Raw genomic sequence first — 19,996 nt, 5'->3', positions numbered from 1 at the left:
GATTTCCTGATAACCATCTGTGCTCTGTTCTGCTCTGCATTTCATCATCTGACTACTTTTCTGTGGCTAGCCAACCTTTGTTTCACTTTTCTGACTTAAATCAGGTTTCTTGGAGTCTTTTGAAAAAATGTAAAGAGTACCCCCCCACCCCCCCCCCAACCCCAGGGAATAACCTCTAAATGTGTGCAGTGGCCTCATAACGCTATCTTTTTTCTTTTTTTTGGAACTAATATCTCTCTCCTAACTACTTTGCAAGCCCCATAAAAATGCTTTGGGGTACCAGAATCTCCTTTCAACTCCTTAACTGAACCAGATGTTCTAGATGTCAGAGGAACTGGTTCTACCACTCAGAGCTTGCTGGCTGTGTTTGGAGGAGTCTCTGCAGCCATTGGAAGGGAGAGTGGGCTGGGGTTGATTTATGAGTTGACAATACCATACTCATTAAAGCTTAAAGTGGTGCCTAGCAGCTACCAAGAGCATTACCCAACCCCTCTCAAATGCTTCTAACAGACCTTCCAAAAAGAAAAAAATAAAAAGATGACCATCAAATGTAAGGGGACTGGTTTGAAGGGCTTACATCTGGCTGTCGGGTGTCTTGATCATGGAGGCTGGTTACTGGTGGTTTGTTGTGGAGTGTTCTGGGGCTAGGGTTTATTTTAATAAAAGTGCTTGTCTCATGGAGACGTAATATCCTATTTCCTATCTGACTTTGTCAGCAGATTTTACAAGAAGGCCCCCACATATTGATCCATATAGAAAGTAGACTTCTTCTCTGTCTTTTGTAGAGGTGACCTCTATAGGCTGATCAGAAATTTTTGGAGAGCCACTGCCCACGATCATGTTGAACCATTTTCTAGATGAGAGGATGGATATTGATTTCACACTGCTTAGACATATTAAGGAAATAGGAGAGAACTAGTAGTGAGAATCCATGAAGCCTCCTTTGAGTAGTGAGGTGTCTGCTTAGAAGTGCAGACCACCTTGCTGTGTGCATTCGAGGTGGGCAGTTACCTGCCAGTTCTCATTTTTAAATACCTTGGAGAATTCAGTCCATTTGGATTATTTTCGATGAATCCTCTAATCTGAGTTCTCAGTTGAGTTCTCAGTTCTGATACAGTAGCTGGTTTGCATGAAATGAGGCAACTTTTAGAATGAGAAGAAAAAGAGGAGTCTTTTGTAATTAGAATCAGTGTTGGAATAAACTTCATCTGAGGTGAGAGGGAACAGTTGGGAATATAGTTCCATGTCCTGAAGGGTAGTCACAAGTATTCAGAGGGAAACACATGTGAGGCCCCAAGCACAATGCCTGGCAGAGATGAGAGGTGCCCAGCAGGTGTTGGCTGTCTCTTTTCCTCTATGTTCTTTAATGTTTTATTGATGAAATGATTGACTCAGCCCCAGAGACTATACTCTGACCTCTGCTGGGCATTTATCATTAATGCGACTCATAAAAATAATAACTGGCATTTGCCTATCAACCTAGCATTTAAGGCCCCAAGCAAGCCACCCACAGGGAGTTTATTCATTCAGCTACTTTCGATGTATTTATCCAGAGCCTGAAGTATGCTTGGCACTGTGCTAATAAGTCCTGGGTCACAGAGATGAGCACGCAGACAAGGCCCAACTGAGTGGCCTGGCTTTGCCAGCACCTCTCAGGAGCTCCAAAATGATAGATACTGATCAGGCAAATGCTTTCCTCAGGTCCCGTCCACGGTAACTTCCTCCCCCAATAGTTCTTCTTAAATAGAGAATCTCCTCCTGAAAAAAACTACCAACAAAGCAGCATCTCGAACTTCTGTACTGTACAGGGCCGCACAGGTGGTACCGTCATGCTACCGTTCCCATGGGAAGTGCTCCACCAATGCTGGGGAAGATGGAGAAACTCTATACGCAAAAACAAGACTGGGAGCTGATTGTGGCTCACATCGTGAACTCCTTACTGCGAAATTCAGACAAATTGAAGAAAGTAGAGAAACTAGACCTAAATCAAGTCCTTTACAATTTTACAGTGGAAGTGAGAAATAGATGCAAGGGATTGGATCTGATAGACAGGGTGCCTGAAAAACTATGGACGGAGGTTCGTGACATTATACAGGCGGCAATGATCAAGACCATCCCCAACAAAAAGAAATGCAAAAAGGCAAAATGGTTGTCTGAGGAGGCCTTACAAATAGCTGAGAAAAGGAGAAAAGCTAAAGGCAAAGGAGAAAAGGGAAAGATACATCCATCTGAATGCAGACTTCCAAAGAGTAGCAGAAAAAGATAAGCCTTCCTAAGTGATCAATGCAAAAAATAGAGGAAAACAATAGAATGGGAAAGACCAGAGATCTCTTGAAGAAAATTAGAGATACCAAGGGAACATTTCAGGCAAAGATGGGCTGTATATTGTTACCCTGCTTATTTAACTTATACGCAGAGTACATCATGCGAAATGCTGGGCTGGATGAAACGCGCTGGGATCAAGATTGCTGGGAGAAATATCAATAACCTCAGATACGCAGATGATACCACCCTTATGGCAGAAAGTGAAGAGGAACTAAAGAGCCTCTTGATGAAAGTGAAAGAGGAGAGTGAAAAAGCTGGGTTAAAACTCAACATTTAAAAAACTAAAATCATGGCATCTGGTCCCATCACTTCATGACAAATAGATGGGGAAACAGTGGAAACAGTGAACAGACTTTATTTTCTTGGGCTCCAAAATCACTGCAGATGGTGATTGCAGCCATGAAATTAAAAGACGCTTGCTCCTTGGAAGAAAAGCTATGACCAACCTAGACAGCGTATTAAAAAGCAGGCACTTTGTTACTTTGCTGACAAAGGTCTGTCTAGTCAAAGCTATGGTTTTTCCAGTGGTCATGTATGGATGTGAGAGTTGGACCATAAAAAAGCTGATCATCGAAGAATTGATGCTTTTGAACTGTGGTGTTGGAGAAGACTCTTGAGAGTCCTTTGCAAGGAGATTTAACCTGTCCATCCTAAAGGAAATCAGTCCTGAATATTCATTGGAAGGGCTGAAGCTGAAGCTCCAATACTTTGGCCACCTGATGCAAAGAACTGACTCATTGGAAAAGACCCTGATGCTGGGCAAGATTGAAGGTGGGAGGAGAAGGGGACAACAGAAGATGAGATGGTTGGATGGCATCACCGACCCGATGGACATGCGTTTGAGCGAGCTCTGGGAGTTGGTGATGGACAGGGAAGCCTGGCGTGCTGCAGTCCATGGGTCACAGAGAGGCATACATGACTGAGCGAGTGAACTGAACTGGACTGGGTGAGGGCAAGGCTTTCAGCCTGCTCGCTGCCTGGGCAGCCCTTACTTAGACTGGTCCTTTCCCTTTCAGGACAGGCGGCCAGGCTTCTCACTGGGCTCATCTCTCTTGCCGCCTCTCTGCACTCTACCTGTCTTATTGCTGGAATCACAATTTATTCCAATTTATGTCTTTACTTCTAGGCCACATTTATGCTGTATCTGGAAACTAAGTCAAGCATAGTATTAATATCTTCTGGCTTTATAATATGCCATTTTCTCAAGAAATGAAGGAAAAGTCTTCATTTTCAAGGGCTAACTTTGAAAAGGAATTCCTGCTGAAGGTAGCATCTCAAACACAGCTCCATCTGGGAGCCCTTGAGATCTACATCTTGGCCTGCAGAACGTAAACTTGAGGGTCACCACTCTGTAGTTCTAGATAGAACCTTGGAGAAGACACTTGACCTCCCTGGGCTTCAGATTTCAAAATCAAGTGAGGCCCCATAGGGCTCCTGGGCATGGAGCCCCTGTTGTCCCTTGTTTCTTGTAGGCAGGACACCAGCCTGCATGACCTTCCCGGAGTTTCAAAGGGTAGAGTTGCTAATCAAGGGAGGAGCATCCAGAAACCTGCTGAGACGAGATTAAGCCCTGCACACACCTAAATCTTGTCAGGGACCCCACCCTTAGACTCTTGTTACAAAACCCCTTACCAAATCCCCTGGGGGTAGAGATACATAGCTTTTCAAGGCAGGAGCCCTCTGTGTTACCTGTGCCTGGCAAACTAATAAGGCTGTCCTTTTCTGCTTTCACCCAGAGAGGTTTGATTTAGTTTGATTTAGCTTGGGCGTACAGAGAGGCAGAGCTTTCACATCAGCTTTCCGATTGTAAACAAAGATAGCAACAATGCCTGTCTAGTGGATTTACTCTGAGGATCCAGAGAGTCCCAGGCCTAAGAGGCTAGAACAGCACCTGATACACAGTCCGTCCTCAGGGCACTGTGCGTTACTGGGAGGCCTTGAATAAGTCGATTTCTGGGTTTGGGTTGTTGTTGTTTATTTGCTCAGGCACGTCTGACTCTTTTTTGACACCATGGACTGCAGCCCACCAGGCTTCTCTGTGCGGGGGATTTATCAGGCAAAAATAATGGAGTGGGTAGCCATTTCCTTCTCCAGGGAATCTTCCTGACCCAGGGATTGAACCCTAGTCTCCTTGACAGGAGGATTCTTTTGGGTTAAAAAGGCAAAAGGGAGAGGGTTAGAGGAGCCCATCTCAGTTCTTTCTAATCAAGTATCCTCTAAACCCACTGTTTGCTGGAAAATAACATCATTTATACCAGTGGCTCAGCAGGTAAACAATCCTCCTGTAATGAAGGAGGTACAGGAGACATGGGTTGGATCCCTGGGTCAGGAAGGTCCCCTGAAGACGGAAATGGCAACCCAGTCCAGTATTCTTGCCTGGGGAATTCCATGCACAGAGGCGCCTGGCAGGCTACAGTCCGTGGGGTCATAAAGACACAGCTGAGCATACACACACCTACATAAACTCACTGTGGACCCACCCCTGGCAGTTTGCTCAGCAATAGATCAGTTGAGGCAAGATCAGTTTGACAGCATTGACTTTCTTCCTGAAATCATCAGTTTTAAAAGCATTTGTGGTACCTAAGGGTGGTTTTAAGCTCAGTTACTTTCAGGACAGGGCAGAAGAGACAGGTGTTTCTAAGCAAAGGAGTCTTACTCTCCTGAGTCCTTTCCAGCATTTGTGTAAGGACTGGGGCCTCTCCTGTTTCTCTCTGAACCTCCCTGCCCTGGGCCTTTTCTTGAAATCCTTACCAGATTGATGGGAGAAAGAGTAGAAAGATTTCCTTAAGTTTGTTGGTAGTTCTATTGGGTAGGGTGGAATTCTCTAAAGCCTTTTTTTTTTTTTCCCCAGTGAGAACATTCCTAGCACTTTCTTTTTTCTAAAGGATAGGTTTCCTGCCTCTAGAAGGCCATTCTTTCAAGAACTTTGAGATACTTTATTCTGACTGGTTTCTGGGTCAGTGTCACCAGCTAGTGTTTACACTCTGTGTTCATGGAGCTGAGTGGTTTAGAAGGTCCTGATTTACATGCAGATATTTGCTCCTACTCTCCCTTTGGGAGGAGACAGGCGTGCTGTCTTGCTATTGTGTGTGTGTGTTTTTAAAAAGATTTGCAAAAAAACCCCAAAAGATTTGCAATAGAGTATAAAGAGTATTTGGGGAAATCTTAGGTAAGCAGGAAACCCAAATTATTGTTGTTGTTAATAATCATATTTCACATGTTTTGAGTGCTTATTTTGTGATAGGCACTGTTCTAGGAGATTTATAGTTACTGTTTTATTTAATCCTCATGAATACCTTCCTATCCAAGGAGCAGGGATTGTACTTATAGCTCCATTTCACAGACAAAGACATTGAGGCTCTAGTGGACCTTGACTAAGGTCACACAGTGGGAGATACTGGAGCCAGGACTCAGTCTTGGTTTCTGCCCCTGTTCATCTCCCTGGTTTCTCCTGAGCACCTGCTCTCTTGGTGCACTGCAGGGCCTGTGCTGCTAAAAGCTGTGCTTGGCTGGTTTGGTAAGAGCCCTGAAAGTAGCCCCAGGCTTGGGACGTAGCTCCACCACTTGCTGGGTGACCTTGCACAAGTAATTTCCATTCTTTGAAGCTGTCTTTTAAGAGAATTCCTGGTCTTTATGAGGTAGATAATGTACACAGGGCTTAATAAGCAAGAAAGTACTGTGAAGTTAAGCTGTGAATACCTTGCAAGAGAATTTAGCCCTTCTTGCTTGCAGTTTATCATTTTTAAGCAATAATTTTGAAGAGGGAGAGCTGGCAGTTTGTAGAAGGCTGGTCTGTGAGAGTGACTAAAAAGAGGGAAGTTTCATGAGTGCAGGACTGGAGGAAGAGGCAAAGCGGGGCCTTGTGGGCACAGAAAGACTGAGAACTTGAGTAACAAGAAGGAAGATTTAGGACAAGTAAGACACAAGCTATGATGTGTAAAATAAGCTACCAGGATATACTGTACAACACAGGGCATAAAGCCAAAATTTTATAATAGCTGTAAGTGGAGTATAGCCTTTAAAAATTCTGAATCACTATATTGTACTCCTGTAACTTATATAATATTGTACATCAACTATACTTCAGTAAAACAAATAAGGTACAAGAAAAGGGAGAGATTCTTTTAGAATGTTGCAGCTCCCAGGATTTATCTAGCCACATCAAAGTCTGAAACCCACTCTAGGCTCAAAATAGACATATGTGGCCCTAAAAATTGCCTTTTTCTCAAAACCACAGAAAGCAGTTTCCATGTGGGGGATGACCAGGTCTGTCTGTGGTGCTTCTTTGCACAATGTGTTGGTTCTGCTCTGCTGCCTGCCTGCAGCCCTCCTCCCTGCCTCCAAGCCCAGTGTATGAGCTCCTTTCCTGGGTCCTCAGTTGCTGGAGTGTGGTGGGCAGGCAGTGGCCCTAGCATCCTCCTGAGCTGCCCCAGGTCAGTGGTCAGCCTGCTGCACCCCACATGGGCCTCTGACCGGCCCCTTCTCAGAGGAAGGGACTCTCCTTTAGGCGAGGGAGCAGGTTGGTTCATTCAGAAGTCAGGGATTCACTGTCAGGGAAAAGGTTATCTTTCACAATTAACCTGGAATCTAGTCAGTTAAAAGGAGACAAGAAAAAAAATGTGTCCTGTTTTTTTTTTTTTTTTTTTCGGCATAATCTTTGGTCCCCTGGCAGTGAAAGTGTCAAGTCTTAATCCCTGGACTGCCAGGGAATTCTTTCCCCTCGCCCTTTTTAAAAATAGTTTTCTAGTCTTAAGTAGATGCTGATGCCAAGGTAAAACTCCGGCCACCTGATGCAAAGAACTGACTTACTGGAAAAGACCCTGATGCTGGGGAAGACTGAGGGCAAGAGGAGAAGGGGGCGGCAGAGGATAAGATGGTTAGATAACATCACTGACTCAGTGGACATGAATTTGAGCAAACTCAAGAGGATGGTGAAGGACAGGAAAGCCTGGTGTGCTGCAGTCCATGGGGTCACAAAGAGTCGAACATGACTTAGTAACTGAACCACAAGCAAGTCTTAAGTAAGCTACTTCTGCTCACTCTCCTGTTTAGCCTCTGGATCTAAGCACCTTCAGGGAAGGGGCCCCATGTTCCTGCCCAGGTTAGACTTCCCCATGCTTTTGCTCTTTCCAGCTTTAAAAAGACACATCCCTATTTTAGACTGTAGAAGACTTGTGTGGAAAAGTGATCAGTTCTCATTGTTCTCCCTTCTTCATAAACTGGTCTTATTTAAGTAATAGAACTAGGTACACTCCCAGGACCCATTCCACTTTTCAGGGGAGATAAAACCATGTGGGTCTTCTGAATAGCACCTAACTGGTTCAGAAGAAAGAAAAAGAATGAAGAGAAAAGTGACTCATCAGTTACTCTGTTAGTATTAATATGTTTGCCATGTTCTTAAGAGGATCACTGTCGTATTTACAAACCGTGCTTCTTGTGATTCACTTAAATATACCCTAGTTTGCAATGAGAATAATCAGCATGTGATTCAGACTAATATTTTATTGTCTCTATTTGATTAAATGACACTAAATAATGTCACTAAATAATGACACTGAATAATGACTTGTGTCCCCCCTCTCTCTCTCTTTGCTATTTTCAGTAGAGCATGCACCATTTTGAACGTGAATTTTCGGTAAAGTAAGCTATACTGATTTTTCTAACTTTAAAGATGCTCTGTTTCTGTCTGTAAAATGGGACAGTGTGTCTAGATCACTGAAGTGGTGAACAAACAGGAAAGCTGATTGGAGATGATTTCCTTGCCTGGATATTTAAATGAAATACAGCATCTTTAAAAGGCGCCCCAATGACTTCATTTACATTCATTTCATTTTCATCATGACCTTCAAAATTTTCATTTTCCACTCTGATTTTAGTTTTAAAATACAGCCCTAAAACCTACACATCAACTGCATGGGCATTTTGGTATTTTAATTTTGGAAGCCAGCATCTCACAGTCCTGTTGTTGCAAACGTGCTGGTTCCTTGTTACTCTGACGAAAGGGAAAGGACGTTGGGCAGTTGCATTCCTGGTCACAGGGAAACCACTTACTGGCTTTATAACTGATATTAGGGAAAACAGTTCTTTTTAAAGCATCCTTAATAATAATTGTGACATGAATACAGCCTCCCCATCTTTCTGAGGTAAAAGCAAAGGCAGTTTCAAACAGCTGGGGGCTGCCTGCTTTGGGGGTCGCTGGCCTCCAATTCCCTCTGAGGGTCGCTGGTTGGTCTGAAGGCCAGGTGGTCTCCCCTCCCGAGTGTGGGGACCACGAAGGAACCCAGATCCGCAGGCGGGAGTTGACTGCCCACTGTCAAAGTTGGCCCAGGGAAAGGGACTCTCAGAACTCCTTTTGACACGGCTGGGGAAGGTGTTTCTACCTGGATCTAACCTATGATCTTGCTGCAACAGTCTGTGGCCTGTTTCAGGGCCACTGCTGGGCTGCTAGCCTCCCACTGGGGTACTGCGGAGGGTGGAACAGTTAACTCTAGGGGTTTTTGTCTAAGAGAAGGTGAGATTGGACAGATCATGACTGACCTGGTTATCACTGTAGATAAGCTGTTTTTGAGCGTTCCTCCACCTTGAGTGTTGGAGGCCAACATTTTTGAAAGCTAGATCCAGTTGGCAGTCATTCTGCTTTGGAATTTGGTGGTGTCCACTACCTCGGGATGGGGCTTTAGGAAGCCTCTGGAGGGGCACTCACTCACATCTGGGGAGTAGGGGAGCTCAGGCATCAGGCAGTTGTCCCAGATTCATCACAGGCCCAAGAGACAACTCTGAATTTGGACGCTGGTAACATTTCCAACCCCCCCCCCCGCCCCCCCGCTCTGACATTATTGGCCATGTGTTACAGCTTAAGTTCCAGTGAACCTTTAAAGGAATTTTGTGGACCATAGAAAAGGCAAAAAAAGAAAAACTAAAAAAGGACAAAAAAAATCAATGGGACCTGTAATTAGACTGAGAGTCCCTAGGGTGTGTGTTTTTGCCTCCTCCAAGGTCAAGTGTTGACCTGGACCTCCCTGCCCGCCCCCAACCTTCCTGAGGCTTCTGAGCTGCTCCTGGGCCTGATCCTATGTATAGAGATCTGCCCTGGTTGTTGCAGGCCCAGTGAGGAGAGGCGGACCTCATGGGACATGGGGCCCTTTACGATTGGTCTGGCCCTTTGTGAGAGCACCTCTGGTGACCTTAGTTTTTTCCCTTTGGATGAGCAGACTCTCCTTGCACAGCCCCCAGCAGCACAGGTTACCCTGTGGCACTTTGGACAGTGGATTTATTTATGCTACCTACATATTCAAAGCAACTCATTTAGACAGTCTTAGCCTTTACTTGGGAGAAGGCAATGGCAACCCATTCCAGTACTCTTGCCTGGAAAATCCCATGGGCGGAGGAGCCTGGTGGGCTGCAGTCCATGGGGTCGCTGAGAGTCGGACACGACTGAGCAACTTCACTTTCACTTTTCACTTTCATGCGCTGGAGAAGGGAATGGCAACCCACTCCAGTATTCTTGCCTGGAGAATCCCAGGGACGGGGGAGCCTGGTGGGCTGCCGTCTATGGGGTCGCACAGAGTCGGACACGACTGAAGTGACTTAGCAGCAGCAGCCTTTACTTGGACAATGAGGGTCCGTTTCCTGAGCACCACCCCGTCCCCAAACTGTGGTAGTGAATGTGCACTTCTAATCTTGAGTGCCAGGTAGTATTGAGGCCACAGTCGAGGGTTGGTTCTGCGTGAGAGCCGAGCAGGTTAGTTCTGTGCCAAGATGGCAGCCTGTACCAAGTCTAGTCCCTGAGGCCCATCTCTAGCCTCCCAGAGTCCTGGGCTAGAAGGGTGGCTGGTCTCTGGATAGTCAGTCCCATGCCTTTAGTGGGACAAAGTGTTGTTTCAGCCCTGTCTTCTGGTCTGTAACCCACCCTGACGCTTCTGCCGGCGTCAAAGCCCAGAGCTGGGAGGCAGAAATGCTGGCGCTCATTCAGGTACATGTTGGGCCCTCCAGGTCAAGTCCAATTCTGCTGCCCTTTTTTGGCCATTGGCTGAGAGTGCTGGGGAGGGGCGCTGGGAGGGTATTGGCATCCACTCAGTCCTCTGGGCTCTGCACTTGAGTTCCAAGAGGCTTCAGAGGCCATCTCCCCTCCTGGTATTTCAATGGTCACTTTCCAAGAACACCCTTCAGAGGAACGCTTATATGACACACCGGTTTTCCCTGTTCTTCTCATCTCCACAGTCATGTCAGGTTGCAAGTCCTTTTTTATCTCTGTAACCCTGTAACACCAGGCTGGGAGCATCTTCCCATAATCCACCCTGGCATACAACATAATAGAACTTCATTAGTTGTCATTGTATAGAACCAGTGAAAATGACGTTTTGTTCATCTGTCTGTGTTCACTCTTTATTTGTATTGTCATATTATTATTTGAGAATTTCAAGAACTCCAGAGCATGAGTGTGTGTATCTGTGTGATTCTTTAATTTCAGCTGCCTTTAGGTTTGGGTAAAAGATGTAAAGGAAGGTAAGTGGTTTTCTATGAAATACTTTAACCATGGCTTCTCACAGTTGGTAAACAAAGGTTGCTCTTGCTGAAGTATGTTATTGATGGTCCTGAACACCCATCCATATAAAGTCAAGTTGTGGCGGGTATGTCCTCCTGTTGCCACCACAGCTGGGGAGGCGGTGGGGGAGCCACCCAGCAGACTGTCTTGCTGGGGTGGCCCTAGGATAGGGCAGAGGGTGAGGCTGGAACAGAGGTGGGGCCACAGGGAGCTGCCCGGGCCACAGGGAATGGGGCAGCTCCCTGTAGCACAGGCAAGTTCTTTGAAGCAAGGCCTTTTCTGAACCGAGTGTTTATTTTGTTCGAAGAGGATGAAATTCATTTGTTGATTTAAAAGTATACAATTCAAGTGCACAATGTCTGTGTGCCTGGAAGGAAGACAAGAGAAGTTTCAGATACCTGTTCAGTTTCCTTCTCCTTGCCCACCAGGGTAGAGCCCGCCATTCCAGTCTCCCCCAACACTTCAGCAAAGATGTAGGGTTAGTGCATTTCTGTCTTGTAGGGTTGGCTCCCAGTGGATACAAGGGTGTTTGAGGAAGACGCCTCCTTGAGAGTGCCATTGTGGGAGAAAGTCCTCTGTCCCTTGCTGAGCATTGCTGACAATTATCAGCATTTTATATTTCTTTCAGGCAACCTAGTATATTCAAGACAGATGGAAAAAAATAAAAAGACCCTGAGGAGCCCATAACCCAGCAGACAGTGGTTCCTTGCTGAGAATCCTTTGTCATTTCATGTTAAATCACATCCTTCAAATACAGTGTGCTTTGCAGCAGCTAAAGAACTGTTCATCCCTTTCTAGTAATCGATATTTTAGGTAGCCCAGCTGTGCATACAGATGTCTGTCTTTCATTGCTAGCTCAGGAGTAGGTGGAGCTGTATGGAACCTGGAAAAAGTAGGGAAGGGAACCTTTCTTTTGGGATCATTTTTAAAATCTGGAAATTCATCTATGCAGAGAATGTTACTGTGTAATTTTATGTAATCTGTGATATTTGTTTAGTCTTTTCTCACATGAGTGTTAACTTGGGAGAAATGGCAACTTCAAAAAAAAAATCACACAGTTACAAAGTATCTCGGCCCCTCTGAGGGAAAATGTTTGCAGTCTTCCCCAAGTCCTTTCTGCCAAGGACTGAGCAGTAGCACGTGTGCAGGGTGCGTGCAGAAATACTGACTGTCCCTTCTCCTCCACAGGGATGTCCGCGTTACCTCCACCTCCTCCACCTCCACCTCCACCAGCAGCAGCTCCCTCACCTCCTTCGAGCACAGAGGCGCCCTCACAGTTTCCACCCCAGGCTGTGAATGGCGTGAGCCGAGGGGCCTTACTCAGCTCCATCCAGAATTTCCAAAAAGGAACTTTGAGGAAAGCCGAAACCTGTGATCATAGTGCTCCTAAGATTGGCTAAAGCTTCGTGTTTACACTCGGAGGGAAAAGTTCTTTTTTTTTTTTTTCCTTTCACCTCCACCCCCTGAAGTATCCTCCTTCTGGATAAATAATTGCTGAGCCAGTACAGCCACATACGACTTTGCAGATGCTCACATAAGGGGCTTTTCAAGAGAGAAACACAGTCTTCAAGTAGAATGAAGTCAGGCTGGCATTGCTGCCTTAAGAAATATTTTGCTCCTTGGTTACTATCGGAATCTGGTTCACCCTCTTTTGGTGGGCAGCAGCATATCAGAATCAATTATTTCCACCAACTGAAGGAAATGGACAAAAAAACAAAAACGATGACAATATTCAGTCACCGAGGTGAATGGCCTTGGTGTTACAATCCCTCCCATCCCACTAGACAGCTCCTAGAACTGTTCCTCTCATAATTTCTCTATTCTAAAGCATTTTCTGGTTATTTCTTAGATAAAACTGTTTTTTGCTACCTTTAATTACATCTTAGACATTAACACCATAGCCCAAAGCATAGTGATGTCGCTGAGAGTCAGAGAAGCAACCGAGTTCTTCATTTCCCCCTCAAGTATAAGGTGAAAGTTCGCAACATTCTCTCAAGTTCAATCAGGAACTCCATTGTGGTTACAGAACTCAGGGCTGCTATAGGAACTACTCTAGGCTCTTCATTCCTTTTAGTTAGTACGTGTTGAACAGACAAAAAAATGTTAACATCAGGAAAAGCTCTTGCCAATTCAAGGATCTTCTTAATCCTTAGCATTTAAGTCAAGTTTGGGGTTTGTGGGGGGGTCATTATTACAAGTAAATTTGGCATCTATAGAAATCAGTTCTGATTTTTAAAGATTTATCCAAATATATCATCTTTTTAACATTACTCATTTATTAGAAAGATCCTTTATCCTATGATTTGCTTAAACCCTTAAATAAATTGCACTTTAAAGGATTATAAGTAATCCATCTAAAAAAATCAAGTTATACCCATCAGTGTTGGTTACTATGCAGAGAGAATGTCATTGTGTATAGTTTCATGTAATCTGTGATAAATGTTCAGCTGTATTTTTTATTAAAATAAACTGTGTCAAGAAAATGTGTTGTTTTAGCTTGGCTAGATATTTTAATGCGAAGTTTTTGTACCACTTACGTGCTTCTGTAACTAACTTACATCTATCTTTTCCATCTCAACTTCTGAGGAGAGCAGTGTATGGCAGAATATTATGTTTTTTGGCAGTGGGAAAAATACCTGACATGGATCTTGGTTTAACTTTGAAGAGAACCTACTGGAATTAGGCATCTGAAGAATCGGTGGGCAAGTTCCTGTTGTAAGTAAGTGATGCAGTTTAGGAGATTAGCGTTTAGTTCCTGATGGCACTAATTTCTTAACAGAATTTTAGGACTTCTATGCCACATTAATTATCTCAAGAATATAAAAATACCATTAGTCATAGTTAGGAATTCCTTTATTCCTTATCAAAACAATCTTAACAGTAAATGTAGATTAAATGCTTTTATTTTTTACATATAAGTTATCCTTTTTTGGATATATCTTTCATCAGGACTCTGCCACATTTACACCATGTTCTTCCAGTGAGAGGGTAAAATTGCACATGAATCTTATTCAAAGAACATGGTACTGTAACAGACCAAAAAAATATGTAACTTAGGAGAGTGGAAAGTTTTACCACAAACACATTTAAACTTCTTCCCAGTAAAAAAAATCTGTTGTTGCTTCAGAGATAACTTTATGAATTAAAAGGTCTTATGGGATAATCCAGATGAAGAGTCAGCAAGTATTTTAAGTAAATTCCAATGACCTGAACTTCAAGTCCAAACTAGATATTCAGTGTTTTCTTTATTGCAAATATGATGTCCTTAACCTGAGGTACAGAGTTGTCTTCTAGAATCTTTGCATAAGGCATAGGCACATCGGCACCAGTGACGCGAACTGCAGGAGCATCCAGGAAATTGAACGCGGGGCCTAAGAGGGAAGGAGGTGCAAGTCAGAGAGGCAAGGAAAACCAGCTGAGCACCACCACCTCAGCACAGCAGGTATGGCTGCCCCGAGAAGGGAAGTCTGAAATCTATGCTAATTACAAAGAATTGTTTATGGTTTTGCTTTTTTTAATTACCCAAAGGAAAAATAGCAAGCTGACAAGTTGAAAATTTCAAGTCATTTGATCATCCCTAGCTTTTGCTTGTTTTGTCCTATAATAAACAGTGTTTATTTCAGCTTAACTCTTCTGGAATCAGTGTCTCTGAAATACCTTCCATGATCCTGGCACAGATTTCAGCTCCTACTCCGAACTGTGGCCAGCCTCCTTCCACGGTTACAAGGTGATTGGTCTTCATGACACTGCCTTCTATTGTTTCAATGTCCATTGGCCTGATGGTTCGCAAATTTATCACCTAGACAGAAAATACAGTAAATAGCTTTATAGAGCCACTGCCTCACAAATACATTTTATCCCCATAAAGCCACTTCCCTTATGTGTGCGTTCTCAGTCGCACAGTTGTGTCTGAGTCTTGACAACCCCATGTACTGTAGCCTGCCAGGCTCCTCTGTCTGTGGGATTTCCCAGGCAAGAATACTGGAGTGGGTTGCCATTTGCTACTCCAGAGGATCTTCCTGACCCAGGAATGAAACCTGCATTTCCCATCAATCTTTGAGTCTAGGGAAATCTGACTATGTCAAAAGGGGAACTAATTAAAACTTTATCTCTACTACAAGCAGCTCTGTTCACTTACAGAACTCACTTGTCCTCCCTTGGCTTTAACTTCCTCCTCATCAAAATAGTAACTAACACGTGACTGCTTACCAAGTACCAGACACTACAATAAGTATAATTCCACAACCACCCTGATGGGACAGTAAATATTATCCTCATTTTATGGCTGATGACACTGAGATTTATTAAAGTACATAATAACTTGCTCAAGCATAACCAGCAAGTGGTATCTCCTGGATATCAAAGGGTTAGACTCAATGACTTCTAAGTTTTCCATTCTCCCAACCTCCAGCTCTAAGTTTGGATCTTAACTTGATAATACAGATACTAAAAAGATCCAGACACTAGTGTGGTAAAAAGCTAGGTGTTTAAAAACCAAGTAGGTTCCCACTGTTAAGCTGAGACAGAACTAAATGACAAAGCAAGATTTTATATCTAATTAACCTGTTAACAGAATTCAAACTCATCTTTCTGGGTCTCTTTAAATTTAAAGGGATCTTTCTGATTCTTTAAGAACATGTGTATGTCCACTTACCTCACATTCAATTCCCTCTTTAGACAGTACTGTTGCAGCTTCTAAGCAGTGGCCCACAGGTCTTGAATGAGCAACTATAGTTACGTGTGTTCCTGAAACAAAGTTGTCACAGATCAGAGGTCAGGTTGAAACCAAACACACTGTCCTTCTCTGTAGCCAGCTGTGGTTCTTGTTCATTTGTAAAATCTTAAACTCAACTTCATTCCAGTGAGATGAGGAACGTGATAGCCTTCCTGGAAATGAAGTACAAATCCACTAGGCTCGGATTTAGAAAAGCACAAATACGCGGTGCAGTCAGGGCATAACACACTTTAAACTCATCCTGTAATTTTCTAGTCAAAGTTAAGGCCAGTAACTTCTAGATCGAGTCTGATCAACATAAACAGAAGGAGCAGAGTGCTAATACTGTTGAAGTATATACTGATTTCACTTACCTTGCCTTTCTATTTTGGCTTTTCCAATAGGGATCAGAAAATCTTTTGACTGAGCTTCTGAAGGAAGTTCAAAAGGTACTCCGTACATCAATTCATTCTCCAGCACCACCACTACAATATATAAATATTTAAACCAGCGTAACCACATGACTAAGAATATCTATAAACACAATCTATTCATTCTGTGAGACGTTTCACTGTGCTGATTAGGAAGCATCATAGTGTCCCGTAGCCTTATGGATGGCTTAGATACAAACGTCTGTAGTCTGGTCAATCCTGATTTTACCTCTGGGGTTAAATCAGTGTTATAGGTGTGTAGTAAATTTCTCTCATACCTAATTGGCCCCCATATAGTCATAGATAAGAAAAACACTATTTTTCCCCTATGTTTACGACATCTGAGATCTCTAACATATGTCTATGCCTAACTTAATGGTCTTCAATGGTTCCTTCCATGCAGATATTTCATTTTAGTACTTTAATGTTCAAAAGAGATGCACGACACACCCCTCTACTGACCTGGGTTGTTATCCCGAATGGCTGATTTAATAAGCCCTTTTGCATCCTCTGAACTCCAGGGGCTGACCACCTTTAAGCCTGGGCAATGCCCATACCAGGCAGCAAAACACTGTGAGTGCTGGGCAGCTACACCTGCTGAGGCGCCATTGGGCCCCCTGAAGACTATGGGCACAGACTGAAGGCCCCCTGACATGTAGTACGTCTTGGCAGCTGAGTTTATGACCTGGTCGATGGCTTGCATAGAGAAATTGAAGGTCATGAATTCACAAATGGGCCGTAACCCAGCCTGTCAAATCAAAAATGTTGAAAAGACGTTGAAAAGACTGGAAAACATCAGTTTAGAGTGGCAAATAACTACTTTGCCCCCCCCCCCAACACTCAAGCAATGATTTTAAAAGGTCTTGTTAAAAGAAACCCTTTGGGTGAGATTCACAAAGAAGACTACATACCATAGCGGCACCTACAGCAATTCCAGCAAAGCCCATCTAGAAAGTAAAATGCAAATATAAGTAAAAACCCACAAAAATTAGAGTAGTATCCTTTAACAGACATGCCCCTCCAAGGTCTGCTTCCTGATGGAAAGCTTACCTCAGATATGGGAGTATCTATGATCCTCTTATCTCCATATTTCTTCCACAGGCCTCGACTAACCTATAATTAAGCAATGACCCATTACTTCTAATTGTACTGGGGGCAAATGACCACCTCAATTCTGTATAGTGGTTGTTTTTTTTTTTCCTTACTTACCTTATATGCCCCATCGTACTGGGCAACTTCTTCCCCAAGGAGAAATACCTTCTCATCTCTTTCCAGCTCCTCATCCATGCCTTGATTTATAGCCTCACGAACTGTCACCTGTCACAGGCATGGGAAAGCAGTCAATAAACTACAGGATTACTTAGGATACTACTGAGATTCTCTCTTGACCTATGCTGCCCACAGCACACGATACAAAAACCATCAGTAGAACAGGCTTCTCTTTAAAAGTTCAAAGAATTTAAAAAGTAACATTTCTATTGCTCATTGCCAGTCTATGATTAGATCTATGAATGAAAAATATACTGAACACTTCCCTTTTTAATATTTACTGGCTGCACTGGGTTTTAGTTGCACATACGGGATCTTCCGGTTGTGTCACGCAGGATCTTTCATTGTGGCTCACCGACACAGCAATTGCCATACAAGCTCAGTAGTAGTGGTGCACAGGCTCAGTTTCCCATATGGGATTTTGGTTCCCTCAACAGGGATTGAACCCACGTCCCCTGCATTGCAGGGTGGATTCTTAACCACTGGACCAGCAGGGAAGTCCCCTTTTTCTTAATGACTACCTAATCTTGAAAAATCTGCTTGCTGGCCAGACCAGTTCACAGGTGCTTTCCTAAGTAGAGAGTACACTGGATAATTTTATTTCCACATTTGGTATACTGTGGGGCAGAGAACAGTCAAGGAAGCCTAAGTAATACTACATACTGAGCACTAACTAAGTGCCAGACACTGCCAAACACTTTGCCTTCAGGATCTAGGAATTTCTCAACTATAAAGGTTGGTAGAATCCTCCAGTAACAAAAATGAGAAAAGAGGGAAATTCCTCATAAACTTGAACACAGAATTACCATATAATCCAACAATTCTAACTTCTAGATTTTATACCCCAAAGAACTGAAAGCGGGGACTCAGATAATTGCACATCAATGTTCACAGCACCATTATTCAAAATCCAACAGGTGGAAACAACTCAGGTGTCCATCAATGGTGAGTGGGTAAGAAAAGGTGGTATATGCCTACAACGGAATACTATTCAGCCTTAAAAACGAATGAAATTCTGACACATGCTCCGACATGGATGAACCTTGAAAACTTGGTAAGTGAAAGAAGTCAGACCTATAAGGAAAAATATTAAATGATTCCATTTATAGGCCATCCCTGCTGCTGCTAAGTCGCTTCAGTCGTGTCCGACCCTGTGCGACCCCACAGACAGCAGCCCATCAGGCTCCTCTGTCCCTGGGATTCTCCAGGCAAGAATACTGGAGTGGGTGGCCATTTCCTTCTCCAATAGGCCATCCCTAGAATACATGAATTCATCATCACAGAAAGTGCCGAGAGGTTAGAGGTCACCAGGGGCTAAGGGAGAGTTACTGTTCAATAAGTACAGTTTCTGTTTGGGACGATGATAAAGTTCTGGTGGTGAATGGACGACGTGCTAAATGCACTTAGCGCCACTGAATATACAGTTTAAAATAGTAAATTTTGTTATGTATATTTTACCACAATAAAAAATTTTAAGGGGAGGTGAGGGAAGAAGTGTCACGTCTTGTTCCCTCAGATCAGCCAGCTGATTCCATTAAGCCTCGCATGGGTGACATGCGACCCCAGCCTCTGCCCTGGAACCAGGGGCCCCTCCCGGCCCGACTAGAGTCCGGGCCAGTTACCTGCAGTGCAGCCGGCGCGGTCCGGTGGAACCGCCTCCTCAGCAGCCCGGAGACCTGGCAGGGAGAGAGAGAAGACGCTCAGAGGGCAACAGAGTGGGCAGGGGTCGCGCAGGGTCATAGCAAGGGAGCCGTTGCCTACCTGCTCAAGGGGTTTCCGCACCAACACAGCAGCCACCGCCATCTTGGCCGTGTCCTCTAGCCGCTGCCAAATGACAGCACGGCAGGGCCGCGGACCAGTCGGACCCCGCTCCCCCGCCGGCGCGGGCCAATGGCAGGGCACGACGCCTGCGTGCCCCGCCTCCCGCAGCGCGTCATGGGCCGAGGGGGCGGGCCGAGGGGGCGTGTGGGTGGTCCCAGTCTGCGGCGGCCGGAAAACAGCTAGGGAGCGCCGGCGGTTCCTGGCGCTAGGGCTGCACGCCCGGAGCGCGTCCGTCCGTGTTGGTATTTTGGACGCGGGGACCGAAAGTCAGACGCTGAGGAGCGTAACTCGAGGCCGTGAAAACTGCAGGCACAGAAACGCTTTGGTACGAAGCAGCACTTTATACATAATCTGGTGACTGGGTATTTACAGTCTGACAAGTTACCCTGGAAACACTGTCTTTTGGTTCCTTAGAATGTGAACTGGAGCTAGCTTTCATGTGTGCCAGGCATTATGTTAAGTGCTTTATGGCTCACTTTATTCTCATAGGAGCCCTTTCAGGTAATTAGTGTTAGTATTATTAGCTCTATTTCTCAGATGGATAGAGTGAATGAAAGGGATTGGTTAAAGGAGCCAGAATTTGACTTTACGACTCCTGACTGTAAAAGGTAGTCTTTCCCCACTGCTTCGTAAAGCGGAATTTGGGGTCCCTACCTGGGAGGGAGTTACAACAACCTGCATTTCGAGAGGGCCTATCACCTGAGAAGAGGGCGTCAGAGAATGAGATGGCTGGATGGCATCACCCATACAATGGACATGAGCTTGGGCAAAGTTTTGAGAGATGGTAAGGGACAGGGAGGCTTGCCGTGCTGCAGTCCGTGGGGTCACAAAGAGTCGGACACGCCTAGTGACTGAACATAACCTGTCTAGGGAAGCCTCTGGAAGCTTTAT

General features: G+C 44.5%; 3 protein-coding genes across 36 annotated transcripts in view; 2 read left to right on the top strand and 1 right to left on the bottom strand.

Annotated features, from left to right (window-relative positions):
• PXK (PX domain containing serine/threonine kinase like) overlaps positions 1 to 13,353 on the top strand; it is an 88,574-nt gene extending 75,221 nt beyond the window's left edge. For 5 of the 20 annotated variants that reach the window (XM_086367187.1, XM_086367184.1, XM_086367183.1 and 2 more), the window contains exon 18: positions 1,809 to 2,525. In XM_086367187.1, the coding sequence (XP_086223313.1) occupies positions 1,809 to 2,266 (458 nt within the window). In that variant the 3' untranslated portion in view covers positions 2,267 to 2,525. Of the gene's footprint in view, positions 1 to 1,808; positions 2,526 to 6,749; positions 6,759 to 7,927; positions 7,966 to 10,805; positions 10,831 to 12,058 lie in introns of those variants that run through there. The other 15 variants (XM_086367191.1, XM_086367186.1, XM_086367185.1 and 12 more) reach the window with 6 other exon arrangements.
• Positions 13,354 to 13,705: 352 nt separating this feature from the next.
• PDHB (pyruvate dehydrogenase E1 subunit beta) lies at positions 13,706 to 19,103 on the bottom strand. Its single transcript, XM_086367225.1, has 10 exons — positions 19,046 to 19,103; positions 18,907 to 18,960; positions 17,225 to 17,332; positions 17,066 to 17,128; positions 16,927 to 16,962; positions 16,478 to 16,763; positions 15,959 to 16,069; positions 15,525 to 15,616; positions 14,528 to 14,669; positions 13,706 to 14,241 (listed from the first exon to the last, which is right to left on the bottom strand). Exons 1-10 carry the CDS (start codon positions 19,085 to 19,087, stop codon positions 14,096 to 14,098), a joined length of 1,080 nt encoding a protein of 359 aa, XP_086223351.1. The 5' UTR covers positions 19,088 to 19,103; the 3' UTR covers positions 13,706 to 14,095.
• Positions 19,104 to 19,219: 116 nt separating this feature from the next.
• KCTD6 (potassium channel tetramerization domain containing 6) overlaps positions 19,220 to 19,996 on the top strand; it is a 48,108-nt gene continuing 47,331 nt past the window's right edge. For 3 of the 15 annotated variants that reach the window (XM_086367210.1, XM_086367216.1, XM_086367205.1), the window contains exon 1: positions 19,242 to 19,430. The gene's annotated coding sequence lies outside the window, so the exon portion shown is untranslated. Of the gene's footprint in view, positions 19,431 to 19,996 lie in introns of all 15 variants that reach the window. The other 12 variants (XM_086367223.1, XM_086367213.1, XM_086367209.1 and 9 more) reach the window with 9 other exon arrangements.

Source organism: Bos grunniens, chromosome 22 (assembly GCF_055505025.1).
Source record: "Bos grunniens cultivar Pamir isolate PY7600 chromosome 22, Bosgru_T2T1.0, whole genome shotgun sequence".
In the NCBI taxonomy this organism is placed as follows: Eukaryota; Metazoa; Chordata; class Mammalia; order Artiodactyla; family Bovidae; genus Bos; species Bos grunniens.
The sequence above is the reverse complement of the archived record's forward strand: the minus strand, read 5'-3'. Positions and strand labels throughout refer to the sequence as shown.

Bases quoted from the DNA above. Each gene is read 5' to 3' on its own strand.
- PDHB (XM_086367225.1), bottom strand. From the start codon at position 19,087: ATGGCGGTGGCTGCTGTGTTGGTGCGGAAACCCCTTGAGCAG. The intron at 16,070-16,477 runs GTCAGTAGAGGG...TATATATTGTAG, and splicing joins CATTCGGGATAACAACCCAG to TGGTGGTGCTGGAGAATGAA. The intron at 14,670-15,524 runs GTAAGTGGACAT...TTTTCTGTCTAG, and splicing joins AAGAGGGAATTGAATGTGAG to GTGATAAATTTGCGAACCAT.